The 19242-nt window shown below is 37.9% G+C and overlaps 1 protein-coding gene across 3 annotated transcripts in view; it reads right to left on the bottom strand.

The window, feature by feature from the left end:
* Positions 1-19242, bottom strand: part of Ndg (Nidogen) — a 40635-nt gene that overhangs the window by 6675 nt on the left and 14718 nt on the right. The window contains exons 2-15 of one of the 3 annotated variants that reach the window (XM_072299281.1): positions 18795-19076; positions 16852-17063; positions 14008-14102; positions 12737-12874; positions 10826-11059; positions 9679-9879; positions 8291-8509; positions 7322-7418; positions 6822-6994; positions 5660-5792; positions 4696-4871; positions 3625-3774; positions 2370-2639; positions 594-713 (exon numbers count right to left, since the gene is read on the bottom strand). In XM_072299281.1, the coding sequence (XP_072155382.1) occupies positions 594-713; positions 2370-2639; positions 3625-3774; positions 4696-4871; positions 5660-5792; positions 6822-6994; positions 7322-7418; positions 8291-8509; positions 9679-9879; positions 10826-11059; positions 12737-12874; positions 14008-14102; positions 16852-17063; positions 18795-19076 (2500 nt within the window). The remainder of the gene's footprint in view (positions 1-593; positions 714-2369; positions 2640-3624; positions 3775-4695; positions 4872-5659; positions 5793-6821; positions 6995-7321; positions 7419-8290; positions 8510-9678; positions 9880-10825; positions 11060-12736; positions 12875-14007; positions 14103-16851; positions 17064-18794; positions 19077-19242) is intronic. The other 2 variants (XM_072299282.1, XM_072299283.1) reach the window with 2 other exon arrangements.

Below are 19242 nucleotides of genomic sequence, written 5' to 3'. Positions count from 1 at the left end.
CTTTTTTGTATTTTATTGAGAGACAATTCTTTACAATTATATAAAAACGACTTGAAATTCATTGAATGAATAACTCACATTTACACAGTTAAACGAAATCAAAACGAGAAGGTGCAAGGTTTAATTCTCACAATTTGCATAAATTTAGTTACCAGAGCGAGGTACAATAAGACAGTTGTTGATTAAAAAATGACTTAAGAATGTTTAAGGAACAGCTTGAATGCAGATTTACCTTTGAATAATATTGATTATGTTCAGAAGCGAGAAACAGTTTTGTAAAATTAAAAAAAAGAACATTGAAACAATTAGTCTCAGTCTCATAAAAATATCAAACTGATAAAGCAGAGCTGACGATCAAGTTTCTTTGATCAAAATTCTTGGCACAGGAAACTTCAAAGTAAATTTTATTCAAAGCACTATTGACTTAGTGTTTTTAAAAATTTTACATATTATGTACCTTTTTTTTTTCTGTAAAATTTAATTGTTGAACAAACAGAATGACAGTTAAACTATTATTTTTCATCGCAACGTATTATGAGAAATAATAACATGAGAAAAAAAGTGTATAAAAATAATTTGCTGGGAGTATTTACCAACTTTTGTGCACTCAAATCCATTTCCTTCATAGCCAGCATTACACTGACATTGGAAAGAACGCCCTGTGTACACGCATTGAGCATGAGAGTGGCACCGATTCACTGTGTTGCAAGAAACTGTAAAAATTGAAGAGGTGAGGATTCAAAATCAGATTCACAACAGAAAAAATTGAGAGTAGGTCACCAGACAAACATGTCACATGTTTTCTCTTCAAAATCTTACATGGAAAACAACTCACACAACGGGAAGTTCGAAAATCAACTCTTGAACGAAACACCATCGAGTATTTTTAACACAGATCAAATGGAACTTAAATTATACAAATGTCATCATTTGTATTTTTGCCATTTGAACAATGATAATTGGACGTATTTCTGCTAAACAAAACTCAGCCCCAATTTGAGTTTCTTTTGAGGATTTTAGAATCCTAGATAGCACGTTCTGTCTAATGGAACTAAGCGCCACCAAAAAGCATTGTGAGCATAGGACAGACTGAGCTTGTCACTTGGCTGCACCTGCCAATCCAAAACGCATTCCCTTTCTTCCCCCTATGGCGCCTAGCTCCGTTTAGCAAAAATACGTCCAATTATGAGCATTTATACTTTGTTTAGGAGTTTATTTCCAGATTTCTTGTTGTGTACTTTGTTTTTCTTTTGCAAAATTTTGAAAAGGATCCATGTTGCATAGTGTTTTAATTCGCACTGTGTCTAGAGGCCTATGCTTGAAGATAAGAAAAGCAAGTCAAGTTAAATTCAGCTGAGGGTAGCATGTATTTGATTTGAGTGACTAACAGGTTTACTGAGAAAATTCAAAGAAATTTTAATTTCTTCACCGGAACAAGCTTTCTGTTACAAGTCACATACATGCGTCCAGAACCCTACACTACATGCAGAAACAACCAGAGCAAAAAGGGTAGCCAAAGCTGCAATCTTTCGTCAGGATAAAATATGATTTTTCAGCGTCATGTAGTTTTGTGATGCGATTTGATCAAGGCAAGGGGGAAGCTCAGACCTGCATTGGTGGGTGAGTGACAAGGCAGGTGGAGGGGAAGGTGGGCAATCAGACATTCTGAATTTCAGCAAGATATAATTTTTGTACAGCCCCAAACTCTGAATGATGTTTGCATGTATTAGTTGCTTTTACAGCACAGTAGGGCGCTCTGTGGCACCTGAATACCACTGGAATCTGTCAGAGTAGAGATTTTCCTGAAGTTGGCTCCTCAGAGACTGAATAATTAAACTCAAATATTTCAATGAGAAATACATATGGATACGAAAATCAACCTCATAAAAAACATTTAAACTGTATGTTGATGACGTGTGTTGAACTACGAGTGCGAACGATGACATGTAAATTCCGCCCTCCTTCAAACCTAAAGGTACTTACTGTTGACTTTTGAAAACTGAGAGATGGAGAATAATTATTAGTAAGACTAGTCTGTTTGTAGAGAAACTTGAAGAAAAACTTTACTCCCAATGGTGAGGAGCAAATTCATGTATTTTCGTGGTGGGGCACATGAAGATGGGAAAAGGGTCTGCGTCTCCTGATTATGAAACCCTTGTTACTAGCTCAACTGTCTTGGCAGCTTATATACTCTTCAAAGAAATTTGATTTAATTTGAGCACATCTAAATTGAACGATGATTATTAGCTCGATATCTTTAGGATAATCGTAACCAATAAGATCAAGTTAAAAATTCAGGAGACTTGTTACATATTTTGTTTTTCATCTTTCAAAATTCTGTTTAAATGATGAGTTAACATATGACATACCATCAGATTCACCCTGTCCTGCGAAATTGGACCTGACACAGAGATTATTGTGTAAGATGTAGTCGGTTGGACACCAGCATTTGCCTATCAGGCAGCTTGGGACTGTGGTGTCTGGTTTGTTGTGAGTTGACTGCTGAATCTGACGTGCATCAACGCAGTTGTAACCATCTCCGATGAATTCTGAGAGGCACTTACATTCATAGCTGCTGGTCATTGAATTGTATAAGCAGTCGGCATAAGGCGAACAGTTGTGGGTAGTGTTGCAAGATGCTGCGGAAATAAGGTATGAATAGGCATAGAGGCACATTCTAAAACCAGCGTTTCAGCAGAAAACTCAGCAAAGCTGACAAACAGTTGTGATATATTTAAAACTTATGGTCTTAACTTCCAAAAAAATTGTTCAGATGAATGATTCAAACAAAATGACTCGGATAGTGTACATCTCAATAAAAATATTAAATAATTTTAAAACAGTCTTTCTGTCAAATTTTGATTGAGGAACACATTTTCTTTTCATTCTTACAGTTTTTAGTTTCATTGAAGCCCTTGAACGAAGACATAGTAATTGGTAATTGATGACTGAGTCAAGTCCTGATTATTCTTCTAAGAAGGTAAGACCTCGAATAGCTGAGCATGTGCAGTTCACGTGGCGTCAGGCAGAGCAAATTACAACGAATGCAAAACCAATATCTTGGCGGACAGAAATAAGTTTTCAAAGCAAAAATGAATGGTATACATGCATAAGTATTTCATAAAAACTGAGCAACTAGAAAGAAACCATGCATGTATCTGTTGGTGATTGCCGCAAGACTTGCTAGATGCTGATTCCTTATGGGTTGCTAACTCCCACATGCTGATGTTTATGCAGTATTTTAGGATAAGGTGATGCAAAAAGGGAGCAAGACACATCAGGAGAATGCTTTGAATTTGGTTGATGTAGAAAAAAAAATGTGCACATTCATACTATGTAAAACTTGGACAAAGTTTGGGATGTTCGCAATCTTGGAAAGGATAAAAAAAGTTGTGATGCCAAATTTTTTAAATTAACCGTTAACTTAATTCCATTCTTCCATAAAATACCTTTCCTCCTTTCTTTCATCTAAGCCAATGATACAAATTTTCATTATCTTTCAAATTAATTAACAATAGCATCAATGTTGCTTCTGATGGCCAAGACTCAACAAAGTTAAATTGCTTGTGTACACAAAAGCAGCAACTATACTCATGGATTGAGCACTGCGTTAATGACACTCACCGCTGGTTGGTAGAGGTGTGCACCGAGTTCCATCTCCTGTGTATCCAGGCGAACAGGCACAGTACGCTTGACCTCTGTTTTCCACACACTCGGCTCCAGCTGGACATGAGATTCGAGCACAGGTCTCTCTTGGTCTCTCATCTAGAGCTGCTTTTCAACCAAAATGTGAAGTAAGTTACTCAAGAAGAAAATTGCGATTCACTTTAAGTTTATTTAAATTACTTTAAACTGCTTTGAACAGAAAATATGCTGGATAATTAAAGATTGAGGATGTTGAGGCACTGTTTGGAATAAAGAGTTCTCAAACTGGAGGGATTTCAAAATATGCGATAGTTCACGGAAAAAGGGACAGAGATTCTTTTAGGAGGGTCATTTTTGTCGAATTGGGTTAAGAGATCAGAATTGGAGTTTTTGACTGAGCAGATTTTCGAGTTTTAGAGAATGGGTTGAGAACTGTTCAGTTCATTTTTGTCTGGACCAAAAGCATGAGGTTGTATTACAATTAGGCAATTTTCAACTTGAAATACATAGCAAAATAAGGATTTCAAATAATTTTCCCTCGAAGCTAATCTTTTGAACTGCGAACTTCAAGTTGTCTTATTTCCGATTTTGTTAAACAATTTTTGCGGTTTAAAAGCTAAAATGATTTAAATACCCTTCTATGTGCAGAGATGCCAATATGTAGATTTCAATGTCTTTGGCAACAAGGTTCTCTTTCCTTTGAAAGGTCGGGTACGAAGAGCGGGTTTTAAAAAATGCAGAATAGAAATATTTCATGTTAGCCTCACAGTTCAAAGTGATAGGAGTGAGTGCACTTTGACTTAAAATTGATGAGGCAACTTTCTTCAGAATTTGAGGAAAATAAAAATTAATTACAAAAGAAGTGGGAACAAATAGAATCAATCCAAAAGGTTGGATTTTTAGATTACAACTTTTCATTATGAAAAAGCATTGATTATTCACACTAACGAGCCGAATCTTATGATTCAGTGGGATGAATGCTGAGTATTTCAAAATGCTCTGGAATCAAAATCAGCTTTGATATACAAAAGAAACTAAAATAAAACTTACGGAAGCAACTGTAACCATTTCCAGTGTAACCTGGCCTGCAGGTGCATGCATAGGTTCCTGGGTAGTTGCGACAAATGGAAACTTGTGACGGACAGATGGGTGGCATCATACTGCATTCGTCGATGTCTGTGCAGTAAAAGCTGCCACTTGTTTCATCCACGTACTGTTTCAAATAACTGGAAGAAGAAAGATGCAACAGGAAATAATACAGCAGTTAAAGCAGCATATTTAGAGAACTTGATAGTCTGATCAAATGAGCGATAATCCTTTAGATAGGCGAAGAATTACAACATTTTGGGACATATATTTCCATCAAAAGCTTGTGCAAATTTTTTTGAATTCGTAAATATTTTCAGAAAATGGGGCAGAATTTTCAGCACATCGATTTTAGTCCAGATTGATTGAGACAGGTTTTGACATTTTTACAGAAAACTGTTAGACGTCATGGTTGACAGGATCCTAATTTGTGAGGGGTTTATTTAGTTAATTTCTCTACCAATAGAAGATGTGAAATTGCTTTACAATTTGGCAATCCAGGGCAAGTACCATGGACAAGGCAAATTCTTCTTTTAAATTGCATTTCCTCAAAATTATGATGATTTGAAGCATTTTTTTAAACTCTGCAAGTTTAAACTCTGATTTGATTTGACATTAATTGTCTTCAAATGTTTCGAGAGTACTCTTTTATGAATCAGCATAAAAACTTCATTTAGAAATTTTGCAGACTATGGTCCCTTTCCCTGTAGATAGTTACAAAAACTGGAAATTTTCAGAGTCAACTCGTGAATAAGTTATGTGGGTTTTATTATTTACATTAAAATCAGTTAATTCAGAGTTGCTGCGTCATCTCCGAGAGAAAGTAATATAGGCTAAGGAAAACAAAATTATCTTTTGGCAAATAAAAAAATTCCTCAAAAACTATTTTACAATAATTTTGAGAGAAAAAGAGAGATGTCTGACTTACCCTTGGTTACAGGAGCAAGCTGAGAGGTTACCAGGCTGAGGGCAATAACTGTTAGATGGACCGTAAGAGTTGGGGTCTCGTGAGGGGTCTCTAGAGGGGTCTCTTGAGGGGTCTCTTGATTGACTTGATTTTTCTGAAAAAAAAAGAGATAATAACAATAATAAACAAAAGTTTATCATACACACACTAAGCCGCTTTCACAGCACAGCCTCCCGCTCTGCGACGCCCAATCGCCATTGCCCCCTATCCTCCCAGAGATCATCAGGCAATTGGCACCTTCTGATCTCCTCCTCCACCCCTTGTCGCCAACCTTTCACAGGACGTCCACGCTGTCACCTTCCAGGAGGAACCCGATCAAAAACCTGCTTGGGCAACTGATCGTCTGCCATCCTTCTCACATGACCATGCCAGACCAACTGCTTGGACCTGATATTGTGCACTATGTCGTTCTCCACACCTATTATCTCGCGCACCTTTTCATTGTGGATACCCTCTCATAAAAGTTTATCAACAGATCTAATACTGACAAGGACATTCTCAACTCCCATGTCAATGGTGAAACTGCAAAAATTGGTGCCTCGTTTCCAAATGTTTCAAAATCTCACTCTTATTTGATTTTTTACAGGACACCAGACAAACATCATCGCCTGAAATTTTCACTGAATATCTTTCACACAGAGGAGAAAAATCACTGAAGTTTTCATGGAGTAGTTTACAACTTAGAGAAAAAAATGTGACAGGAAGTTTGCAGCTTTGCAAACTGAGATGCGTGTTTTTGTAGTCTCACCATCAATACCTTCGTAAGAATCGTTGCTGACTTTTTATCCTGCTTGATTCTTCCAAAAAAAAAAAAAACAATTCAACATCATTGTTTGAAAATTTTTGTGATTCCTCTTTCCTTTCAGAAAAGTACTCGCAAAAAAGTTCGAGAATTTTAGAACTGAAATTTTAAAATTGAACCGAATCCGAGCCGGCCGTCCTTTGGAGAATTCACACAACCTTCGAGAACGTGATGTCATATTTTCGTTCTAATGCTACATGGTGATCTTTAAGTAATATTTAGTTTTTTTTTTTAAAAAAATATTAATACTTGTGAAACATTATTTCCAATATTGTTTGGACAAGTTTTGATTAATACTGAGCTAAGAGCCTTGTGGCTTACCTTCACAATAATGTCCATCTCCTTCAAAACCAGGCTTACACTGGCAGCTGAAGCTTCCAATTTCATTGATACAGATTGCATCAACATGACAAGTATCAGTGCCTTTGGCACATTCATTGATGTCATAACAGCCAAAATTTTTGGATTCACTGTCAACATAGACAGTCTCAAACCTGTTAAAATAAAAAAATGAATCAGGAAAGCAAATAATAAAAGTCACAAAGTGACGGTTTTATTGGGTCCATTCCACATTCAAAAGTCGAATACTTCTCTCGATTATTTATGAACTTGATTTTAAATGTCACGAGTGAAAATGAATACTATAAGTTGTTTTTTGATTCTGCAAGCATTTGAAATGAAATGTACACTTTCTAAACAGGTCTAACAATAATAACAAACAGGACCGTTAGTTTGCAATGTTGCAGACCAAAATAAGTGTTTTTCTAGTTTCTTCACCAACAAGTAGTGATTATTTCAAGCTAGATTGGAATCCGACTTACCCTGGATTACAAACGCACTTGAAAGTGTCCTCCTCTACAACACATGTACTGTTGGCTACACATCTTGCTTTGCTGTCACTACATGGATCAGACGATTCTGCGGAGAAAAATGAATGTTAAGATTTTTAACACAAATATAGTTCCATAAAAATAAATATACATAAAAATTAAATGAAACGTGGTAAATAAAATGAATAATAAATTAACAGACAAATTAGTGAACTTACCCTGGAACCCATTTTCTTTTGTAGCATAGAATGCCTACAAAGAGTTTACTTTTAAAGCAGAAGTTTTACTTAGGAAATATTCTTGTACAAATTGTAATGAAAGAAATTGTGAGCAAGGAGAGGAAGAATTGGAAAATAATACCTAAAAAATGATTTGGGCAAGAGACTACCGTGAGGTATTGTATTTTTGTTCAATTACCAAACTGCTTTCAGTTACTGAATGGCTTTCCTCTTCCAATGATTTTCTTGTTTCTTGCATCGTTGAATTTAACTATGAATCACAACCTACCGAATAGACTTTCAAAAGTTTTAGCTACATTAAACAGTAGTTCTTTTTAATTTGCTTTGGAACATTTCTAAGGATTTTAAACATTTGTCTGTTCAGATATTACGGGGTGTCCTCACTTTAGTATAACCAGTGTCCTCTGAATCCTGAAAAATCGCAGCAGTATTGCAAAGCAATTCCTACTTGCCAGCACGTACACACTCACAACAACTTGATGGAGCAGAGCCTAAAGCTAATAGGAAACCTTCTTATACTACAGCTGTGGATTTCAAAAACTGAAAATTAGAGAGGCTGAAGTTTTTCATTTGCAACGCGGGTCTTTCAATGCCAACTAGTGCCAATTTGAAAAAGTGAACCCCTCAGGGTACTGATTTCAGGCTTGTTGCCCCCTCCCCCTCCCCAGCACTCCTCACTGTGAGGTTGATGGCCTGATTGTTTGGATGAAAAGATGCTTACCGGATGAAAGCGAGACTTTGTTGGTAGATGCAAAACGGAGTATACTCTCTCGTTCTTCAAAGGCAATAAAGTTACGGGCAACCTTCACTTTCCAACCACTACTTGTGGTGTTTTCAGGGCACATTTCTTTGAAGTAAATGGTTTGAAGGAAAACGATTTTTTGTTCCAGTGATGAATTTTCAAATTTGAAAAGATGAGTTGACTGAGATCTTAAAATACCTGCAAAATATAGGAGCATAAATTTAAAATACGATGAAGTCTGTATGTTTATAATTAGAGGGCACAAAAACAAAAAACGTATGAATTCTGCAATATAATTACTGATTCTTGCACGATCAGGACATTGAACACATGAAAATTATAACTTCACACATTTTCGCTCTTGCTTTGTGACTTTACCCAGAGAAGAACTTTAATTCATGAAAGCTAACTTTAGGAGAGGACAATTTTTGTGAATTCAGGTTTATATGCTGGATCACTTGTCACCTGAAAATGTCCTCTAGAATCTAAAAAAATATGTTAGAAATAGTTGAGTACATTTTCAAGCCACAGGCAACCATTAAATTGCACTTTGATCTGATAATTCGAACCCTCTCTTGCTGCTTCACAAAATTGTATTTTTGGAGTGAATACTTCAAATCACCACAACATCTTTGATAGTTGGTAGAGGTACCTAAATTCAATTCACAATATTTCAAAGTCTATTTAAGAAAAGACTTGCTAAGTTATTAATCCTCTAAGGCATGAATTAATTTTGGATCTCACATTCTGGAGGGCACACATCTATTTTGTAGCTTACAATCTACGAATTCGTAACGCTATGCCATAGAGGGTTACGCAATCAGAAAAACATTAACAACTACTCAATGTGATAGGAGCCATGGGAGAGAAGGAATAGAAATATCATCCGATAATGCATCCTATTTTTAATTTGGGCTTATTTGTGCTAAACAGAACGATGTGTAAATGGATTGAATCAAAGGTGACTGTTAGCATATGGTTTTTCGCGCTAAATAGTTCATCTTGACTTTATGCATTTGCAAATAGTTCCCTTTGACATAAATATGTCCATTTGACAACTCCATTTCTGCAACTTTCCTAGACTATAGGAAAAAGCCTTCTGATCTCAACAATTATAAACAACTGAATAATTTTGATATTTTCGGGAGTTATTGCTGCTGAAATGACTTTCATTTAGACTGGCAGAAAACATTTTGCGACCCTGAATGTATCTTTTCTTTGAAAGATATGATATGAACAATACTTGGATATTCTTCAGATGGATATCAAAGTTGTCTTAGCTAACTAAGTATTATCTCTTGATGTTACCCTGCTAATCTCAAGCACCATTCGATATTTCATCTACACCATAAAGAGACGGTTATTACCAGGAGATACTCTATTGTAGATCACACTATGATCTGTCATGAATGGTTTTGATCCTGGTGACAAGTATGGCACGTTTCCTTGAATAATAGCATCCATTTTCAATTGGTCAAACACGTCCATGCCATAATACCTTTGTCGAATGCTTACACGATGTCCAGAACCCAGAAATGAGATATCACCCGTGTAGTTTAAGACTCCACCTTGAAAAAAAGAGAGCAGTTTAAAAATAGGAATTTTGGTTTCCATTCTTGTAACAAGTACTACACAAACTTATGAAATGAAGCCAGGAGTCATTCCAGAGATATCAATCCACGAAAGCACATCAAAGACTCAGACAAAGTGGACTTAATCCATACTCAACCAGGAAGAAGCGATTGCAAAAACGTTGTCACCCTTCTGGCGAAACTGACATTGCAGCAATGTTTTCGAGACAATATTGAAAGAAAAAAAATTTGGCAGTTGCGAGGTAAGTAGGTGATGCATCCATGTGCACCGAGGCAAATAATTTACTTGTTGATGGTTTAAAAAGTAACCATCTATCTACGAGAAGATGAACTAGAGAACTGATGGAACAGAGTAAAGGATTAGGAACTATGACACACACTGGAGTGCCTCAATCGCAGAATACACTGGCTGTCACATTGGAAACTTCCCAATTACACTCACCAGTGAGAAATTAGAGTTTTCTATGTTGGTCCATTCAGCTAACCTGCTCATCAAAAAACCAAGATTCTTAAAAGTCAAATCAGGCACTAAATTCATTTTAGTGTTCTAAGCGATAAAATAAAGAATTATTCTGGGTGCAGAATTTCTCTTAATGACCTACTGAAAGGGGAAGCAAAATGGAGGGGAGATTTTTGCGATTCCAACCCCTAACCATTCAGCTGGCATATGTGTTTCTTTCAAGCCTGATTTAACTTGCATTGATTTCGGTCACTGAAAATCAGAATCGTCAGGTGAAAAGTTCAGATCTTAATTTTTCACTTCAGTATTCATTCATGAAGGACTTTCTAAGAAAGTTCAACTTGTTTTACAATAAATTTGGATGAGAAGTCATATGGAATGGAATAATTACATAATTATCAATTTTAATGAATGCAATTTAATTACCTGAATAATGAAAAGCAAAGAATGAAAATTACTTACCAGTGAGCTGATAACCGTTGTGAGCATTATTGACAGACTTTGCAAATAGCCAGGAAATTGGACTCGCGAACAGATTCAGAAACTGTGAGTCATAACCAATCGTGCTGGGGACCTTGGATATTGCTGTATAACTTCTGCCATCAACGGTGACAATGTAGCCTTGGAGGTCAAGTTGCTTCGCTGACACTCCATTCAAATCGAAATCAACCTTTCCGTTTATCCTCAATGGAATATCTAGTTAGCAGAAAGCACCAAGATAGAAATTAAAGTAATAAAAAGTTGACTGACAAATCACAAATTAGGGGCATGGGATGGATTTTGAATCACAAAAGAGAATCACTCGCAGCCTATGGTACATAAAAGTGAACGAATACTTTGTGGATTTGAGATAGGGATGTCGATACTTAACCGATACTTCCAAAGTATCGATACTTTTGATCCATACTCAACAATATCAATACCATGTGGTATCGATCCTCAGATCCCAATATCGATGGTATCGATACTTAATCTAACTTGGCCATGAAGAAGGCCTCTTTTGCTTTTTTAAAAACTTCTCTCCCTTCTATTTCACCTTCACTATGCACTGTGACAAACGACGGAGTAGGCAATCAAGTTGTCAAGATAATTACTTTCATTAAAAATGTTAGAAGCTCGGTTCGATAACTGTAGTAAAGGGCTCAAAATAGTTGACTAAGCACGCAAATAGGGCGGTTTGGAGAGAGGCGTAAATCTAGCAGAATTTAACGGCCCTCAGATATACGCACACTCGGAATTACGGCATAATTCAGAAGTAGTATGGATGGTATCGATACCTAAAAAGTATCGATACTTCAGCTCGATGCTCGATACTGGTATCGATGCTTAGAGTCGATACCATTATCGATACTGAGTATCGACATCCCAAATTTGAGAGGAAGAATTGAACAGAATCAAGTCAGAATTTTGTTCCAGAATGAAATTTTTGCATGATGAATCATGTAATGTGTAATTCTTTGGAAGGAGCAAAATAAAAAGAAACAAAATTGCATACCGAACCCACAGTGAGTGAAGTATTAGTTGTCATCCGAACTTCTTCCTGATTTTGAAGTAAAAAAGTGCAATGTGTAAGGAGCCTGAATTTTGCATTATGCTGCATGCGATAAGAAACATTATTATTTTCGTAAGCAAATGAAGTCTTTCACGTTTACCGAACACTTTTACTTCTTTTTGGGGATATTTCAACAAACGAAATGCGAGGAGGTTGAGGTTAGTAAATAAGAAACATTGTTTACTTTTTCATGATTGCTAGGTTGCCAATCGCAAATTAACCATGAATATTTTACGGATTGAACTTTGAATTTTGAAGGGGCCAAAAAAACACACACATCCGTGAATGACAGACTATATTTAAGTATTCATTTAACATTATTTTCGATACTGCAATGAGGGATGTTCTCACGTGCGTTTATGTGATAATTTCCTGATTTCAGTTCCATCGATTTGGCAACATCAAATGGTGAATGGCGCTACTCCAACCATTGACCAATCACATTCATTATACCTTGACGCTATTTAAAATTTGCCCGCGCATTCTTTCCCGCGATCCCGCCCCCTCCCGTCCATGCTTGCCATCCGCGGACTCAAAGACGATTATACAGTGAAAATGGGCACTTAAAGTCGCAACGTTGCGAATACCCCTTCGCAAATCTTGTTAAATGAGTGCAAAACTTTGTCATATCTCAATGTCTACTTTGCTTTTCACCGCTGTTTTATCATATGTGAAAAGAATTGCGCAAAAACCTTCAACTATTTTCCTAGTTACGAGAAAATTAAAAATTTCATCGAGTCATTTGATAGGTCTAAATATGAAAGATGAAATTTCCTGGGAGGAAAACTAAAGAAATCTCTTATGAAAGACCAAATACGGACCTCGTTTGAGACATGTGATTCCATTTCCAAAGTAGGAAGATTTGCAAAGACAGCAGAAGCCTCTTTGATTATCTACGCACTCTGCACTGCTATGACATGAAGTTGAACCAGTTGCACAGCTAGTCTCGATTTCATTTTCTGAAACAAGAAAGTAAAAAGGAACAAAAATGAAAGTAAGAGAACATGGTATAAATAGGGCAACTATAAAATAGAAGAGTGTTGGTAGCAACCAGGGCCGGATTTACCTACTTGCCGCCCATGGGCCGCCTGTATTTTGCTGCTCCCTTCTCATTCGTTTTGAAACATGAATAAAAACCACCAAATGAACGTGCCGGAGGGGAGGAATGCATAAGACGCATTTAATCGTGTTGGACACATTTTTCGCGAAAGCCCTGTCAACACTACTAGCAAAAGTTCACGGAACTTTGCGCGAAAGTTAAGTTCCGCAAACCTACCTCTGTGTGGACAAGGCCTTCCATTTATAAGAGATGAACGAAACAATTATGAAAGAACAAACATGAATGTGGTTTAATCATTTTAACTTCCGGTGCCGCGCTGACCGCACTGTGTTTGGCGAAATGCGTGAATTATTCATGCAGTCTTGTAGGCGCTATGCGTTTCACGCCGACCGCTGGACCGCTGCTGATCGCACTGCGTTTGACGCAATGCATGAAGTATGCATGCAGTCTTGTAGGCGCTAATATGTGTTACAGGCCGACCGCCACGCCGAGGGCTTCTCCTTTTCATCGCAAGTCCTCGTCATCATAGCTCTCTGCGCCACGCTGCTCCAGGCCACATTGTGTGTTTGGTTTCTCTCTTAACTCGACTAATTAAAGGTGCTGTCTCTTCTATCACCGAAAGACGACAAAATTAGAAATTACTATATTCTCAGGAAATGAGAGATTTCGTCGCCTTTTCTCGTTTGTAATTTTTTTTTATACCTACATTTAAAAAAAATGCAAAATTTGCCGTCATGGGCCGTGGCCCAGGCGGCCATCCCCTGAATTTAGCCCTGGTAGCAGCATCATTTATGATTTTTATGTTCAAAAATTAGTGGCATCATCTCAGTAAATAGCCATAGCTCATTATTCCCGGTGTTCTGTGACAAAATTTCGTTCACTATGGGCTTTACTTTACGCTTCATAGGATTTATTCTTTTACCTTTGACCCCACCTCATACAAAACTTTTGGCTCAGTAAACACGAAATCGATGAAATTCGACTGACGCCCAATATTCGAAGTGAAATAGGAGATGCAAATTCTTAACTAACCTCTTTGCGGAATTTCAGGAGCCTCTGCGTTTTCATCCGTGCCAATATTTCCGATCCTGAATATCCAGAGTCCTGGAGTACCTGTGTTTGACCATCTGAAATAAAACAACAAATTAGAAAATCAAGAAACGCATTGAAAACCGACAGAGATTAAATTATAATCAATGTTATTCTATTTCTTTTATTTTTATTGATAGTGCGATAAATATCCCGAGGAAAAAGTCGTATATCGACGGTGTAAGTCGGCAATCACATAACTCGTTTGCGGTGTCTGAAAATCTCCGCCTCTATGTTAATTTTTTAAAAGAGAACGATAATTGACATCATTCCTTGAAGTTTATGCAGAATTTTCTTCGCACAGATAAGGAAAATCACGGAAGTTTTGAAGAATTGCCGTAAAGTAGTTTTCCGTTTAAAAAATAACGTATGACAGGAAGTCTGCGACGTCGCAAATCGAGTTATGTGATTGCCGACTTACACCGTCGATATAGTTAGCAAGTCAGTTTTATGGCCTCCTATGGTCTCGAGTTTTGAAGGATACACGAAACATTAGTTGAGTTCTTGAATTGAATTAACTTATTTTAAACGAATCAAAAATAAAATATGGTGTTCCTACGACAATTAATCGTCGAATGTTACCTCTCTTTTTTCCTCAAAAACTTATAGGCGCGAAACTGGATATGCCGTATATAGATTGCGGTGTTTTGGAATTTTCGTTCATCTTTATTTTTCATTTGAAAGAACACCTACTGCCTGAATTTCGCAGCTAAGAGTTTAAGAGAGAGAAAAAATCCTGAAAAGGGGGAAAATGAGACGCAAAAACACTGAACATAGGTCTAGTTGAACAAAGAAAAAATGAATAACAAATTAAATTTTACAGGATATCTGCAGTGCGTCTCAAAGCGAGTTATGTCGTTTCATATTTCCATCATTATTCTTCATTACAAAGGCCACATAGGGAGAGGATTGCCATCTCACTCCTGCCTCAAAAAACTCCCGTCCATGAATTCAATCGGAATATAATTCCGGCCGTGAAAGCCGGACTTACGGACTACATAGACATACCGTCCACGTTCCGGGCTCAGAGGCCGAAATTTCCGGGCGTAGCATCCAAAGCGATCGAAGCTACGGCTCCAGCACACAGCCTCTGAGTCCGGAATGGATGCACGGTTCGTTTCAGAGGGAGGTAAATAAAATAGTGTTGCCCACTCAAAATTCCTTCGGGATCTTGAAGTAGGATGCATACACAGTCATTTAAGCCTAAAATGAAAATATTCTGTCGAGCTCTTCGAAAATAAAATCGATTTTTGTGTTTTTGGCGCTAAAATGGCCTTCAAAAACGATCAATGATTCAATTCCGATGGGTTGTGCATATGCAAAATGGTACATGTATGATGAAATCTACGTATTTTTGGACCAGGAATCGATTGAGCAGGGTCCCGAATCGGTTCGAAGCTTCATTGACCGAAAAATGGGCCTTTTTTTGGATTTTAGGGATGTTTTGGGCCCATTTTTTCCCAATTTTGGCGTGAGAAAACCTGTGCCGTCATGGGTATTGATTATTAGGTAATTTCGGGCGAGAAATCGAATGCGCTTGGTCCCGAGTCACTCCGGGGCTTCTTAGGCCGAAAAATTTTTCTCGGCTTGGTTGGGTTAAGATTATTTGTTTGACCGAAAAAGGAGGGAAAATAGTTATTCTGCATATAAATATTATAAATCCACAAGAGGAGTTCATTTTTCGAGTCCAAATTTATACCGTCTCTTCATAAAGCGCATACGATTTCTCGTCAGAAGGTCTTTGAAAAAGAGAAATTGATGTGTATGTGTGTGAACCCGTCAATCAGTGCAGATCAGCATGCGTGCGCACTGATATCATTCTTCACAGCGCATGATCAGATCTGAGATATGCATCGTGCTTTCATGCAGGAGCTTACACAGTGGACTGGCTGAAGGAGGCCAAAGGTCATCAAATTATAGAAAAGTTTCTTGTTACTTATTCAGGAGTCTCATTTTAAAGTCAAAGAAAGGCCAATTTCAGCATCCAGTTTGAACATAAAAGACAAAAAATATTTTCAAAGCTCTTCCGGAGCTCCACCTGGGCCTACAGCGTATTCTTGGATTAGGAAGCCCCGGAGTGACTCGGGACCAAGCGCATTCGATTTCTCGCCCGAAAGTACCTAATAATCAATACCCATGACGGCACAGGTTTTCTCACGCCAAAATTGGGAAAAAATGGGCCCAAAACATCCCTAAAATCCAAAAAAAGGCCCATTTTTCGGTCAATGAAGCTTCGAACCGATTCGGGACCCTGCTCAATCGATTCCTGGTCCAAAAATACGTAGATTTCATCATACATGTACCATTTTGCATATGCACAACCCATCGGAATTGAATCATTGATCGTTTTTGAAGGCCATTTTAGCGCCAAAAACACAAAAATCGATTTTATTTTCGAAGAGCTCGACAGAATATTTTCATTTTAGGCTTAAATGACTGTGTATGCATCCTACTTCAAGATCCCGAAGGAATTTTGAGTGGGCAACACTATTTTATTTACCTCCCTCTGAAACGAACCGTGGATGGTATGTCTCAGTGGCGTGGCGTGAATTGAGATTTAAACCTATGGAAAAGGATCGATAAACAGGGTGTTCGCAGTGAACACCTTAATGATCGACTCTTTACCATAGGTTTAAATGGCACAACAATCGATACATCGCAATTCACGCCACGCCACTGGTATGTCTATGTATGTAGCTCGTGACTTCTTTTCAGTATTTTAAAACAGACAAAAAATTCACGAAGCTTCATTTTGATCCATTAAGAGAGTAGAAAATTGACACAAACCTATCGAGATGAATGCTCTGGTCCGTACCGGAGCCTTTGAGGGTGACCATGCGACCGTCGGTGGTGACCAAACCGGCCTGGGCTTTGGCATCGGGGAGCCCGGAGCGAGACTGCGAGATCCCTGTCACCCATTGGATACCGTTGTCAGCGTAGAGGAACTCCACGAACGACTCCACCCCATTCGTCGAAATGCAAATCTGGTAGGTATTCACCTGCAATCCATTAAATTAGGTAAAACCTCCTCACCGAAAGAAAAAACACTGATTTAGCATTCTAGATGTTGAGAAATCACAAAACACTGCATTTACCGCCGCAGAAGTTAGTTTTTCATCTTGGCATTGCTGAAGTAACTGCTGTAGCGGTCGATTCAGCGTTTTGTTAGTTCTCGCACACTTTTTTACACCCAGCATGTTAAATGAATCACTAAATACAAAAAGGGCACATATCCACCGAACGATCAATCGATAATTTCTGGATCTGAGTAAATTTTTTATGAATTTACGAGCATCCCATCATGCTGTCATGCCCAGTGAATATCGCAAAGCCTGTAAATCGAAAAGCAACACGATTTGCGATATTTACTCGGGCCACTTACGTTTGTAGTTAATTTAAAGTGTTTCTCGGTTACAAGTGCGTACTACTTAGGTCATATGTACCATTGTGCACACGTACCTGACGAAATACACGTCTACTTCTCTATTAACATAAAATGTCGATCACTTTGTCTCACTATGTACGAGCTGAAAGAACTCAGACTGCTAAAAAATTTGCACTTCAGTAGTCTGATCTAGAGATAATTATTGACTTTGGCGGGAGTTAAATTTTCATAGTGTAAGCAAAATACATGGTGGAAAACAAATTAGGAAGTTGCTTACTAACAGAAACCCTGTAGACCGATTCTAATTATTGCCGTATTCTTCAGTTCCTGAACTGATAAACATACCTCAAGGAATGCAAAATTACAGTTAATGATAATTGATTTTTTCTCTAATCAAATAAACGTGTAGATACAAATTACTAAAAGCATTGGTTATAAAAAATTATTATCAACAAAAAAAAACACGAGAGTGAGGAGGGGAGACCGATAACCTAGTGTTCATTTTAATATGAGACAAATAAGTGTTGTATCGTTGATTATGCTTACAATGTTCTGACCGGCTGATAAAATGTATTATCGTTGTAGGAGCAAATTCAAACCACACCTATCTGATTACCTACATTTTTGGTGACCTTTATGAGGTGCAGTTTTTTGGACTCGCCTTAATTTAGATCGGGCACCGGAAAGTAATTTTTATCACGCGCATTTCTTACGTCCATTTCTTCTTATATTTGTGACGCTATAAAAGTGAACCCAATACATCATCGAAAGCAGGCCAGTTGTGAGCTTTTATCGGCCAAGTCTGTATGGTTTTTTGGAGAAGTTTGTTGATTCCATTTTTGATGATTATGCAGCATCAATTTTTTGTAGTTTCAAATCGTAGGACATAGGCGGCATATTTTTTTTTAAAAAGTAAAATAGTAGCGATTATTTCAAAACCCGATAGCCGAGATACGCATTTTTGCAGTTTCACTATCGATGATTAAATGGATTAAACTTTGCAATAAGGAGCCACTATTTCTGGCTTATTTTAGAAACAACATATGTGCCGTTGGTTTACCTATTGAATGCCTTTACCTACATGAATTTTCTGCATAATGCGAAACAAATGCCTTAAAATTTTCAAAGGAATCCGCACAATCGTTCTTTCGTGAAAAATGGAAAGGCCCAGTTAACTTTTGCTATAGCTGATGCGATTTGGTTCCTTTCTGCTGAACGCAGTCCACCTCATCGATACCTTCCTCAAGAATTTTGACCTTCCTATCATAAAATATGAGGAACGTTACAGTTTATTCGGCATTTGTGTAGGAACTGAAACGGTCAAAAACGAGTTGAAAAAGGTTACCTTATCCCTTCCATTGTCGTAGTAGCCGACTCTGAGCCAGGTGGTGATGAAGGCGCTGGTGGCCTGGTAGTCGCGGGCTGTGTTGGGGAAGAAGGAGCGGGCGTTGGTGCTGGCACGGGTGAGGACGCCGGGGTCCTTGGTCTCCCGGTAGAGGACCTGACCGCTGCCCCGCAGGTCCACGTTCGTGTAGAGCGGCGCGATGATCGGGTAGTCCAGCGGGAACTCCAGGTTGTAGAACGTCGGGATGTCCGTCAGGAACGACACCAGTCCGTTCGCGTTCACCTGCAACGTAACAAAATGTTCAACTCCTCGATAATTCGAACCTCGATAATTTGAAGGAAAGTCCGTTTCCCTTGAAAATCTCTCGATAATTCGAAGAAAATCAATGTATTTTTCTCCCCTCGTTATTTCGAAATTTTAAGCCCTCTATAATTCGGAATTGCGACGA

Source organism: Bemisia tabaci, chromosome 4, assembly GCF_918797505.1.
Source record: "Bemisia tabaci chromosome 4, PGI_BMITA_v3".
NCBI lineage: Eukaryota > Metazoa > Arthropoda > Insecta > Hemiptera > Aleyrodidae > Bemisia > Bemisia tabaci.
This window is presented reverse-complemented; position numbering and strand designations above follow the sequence as displayed.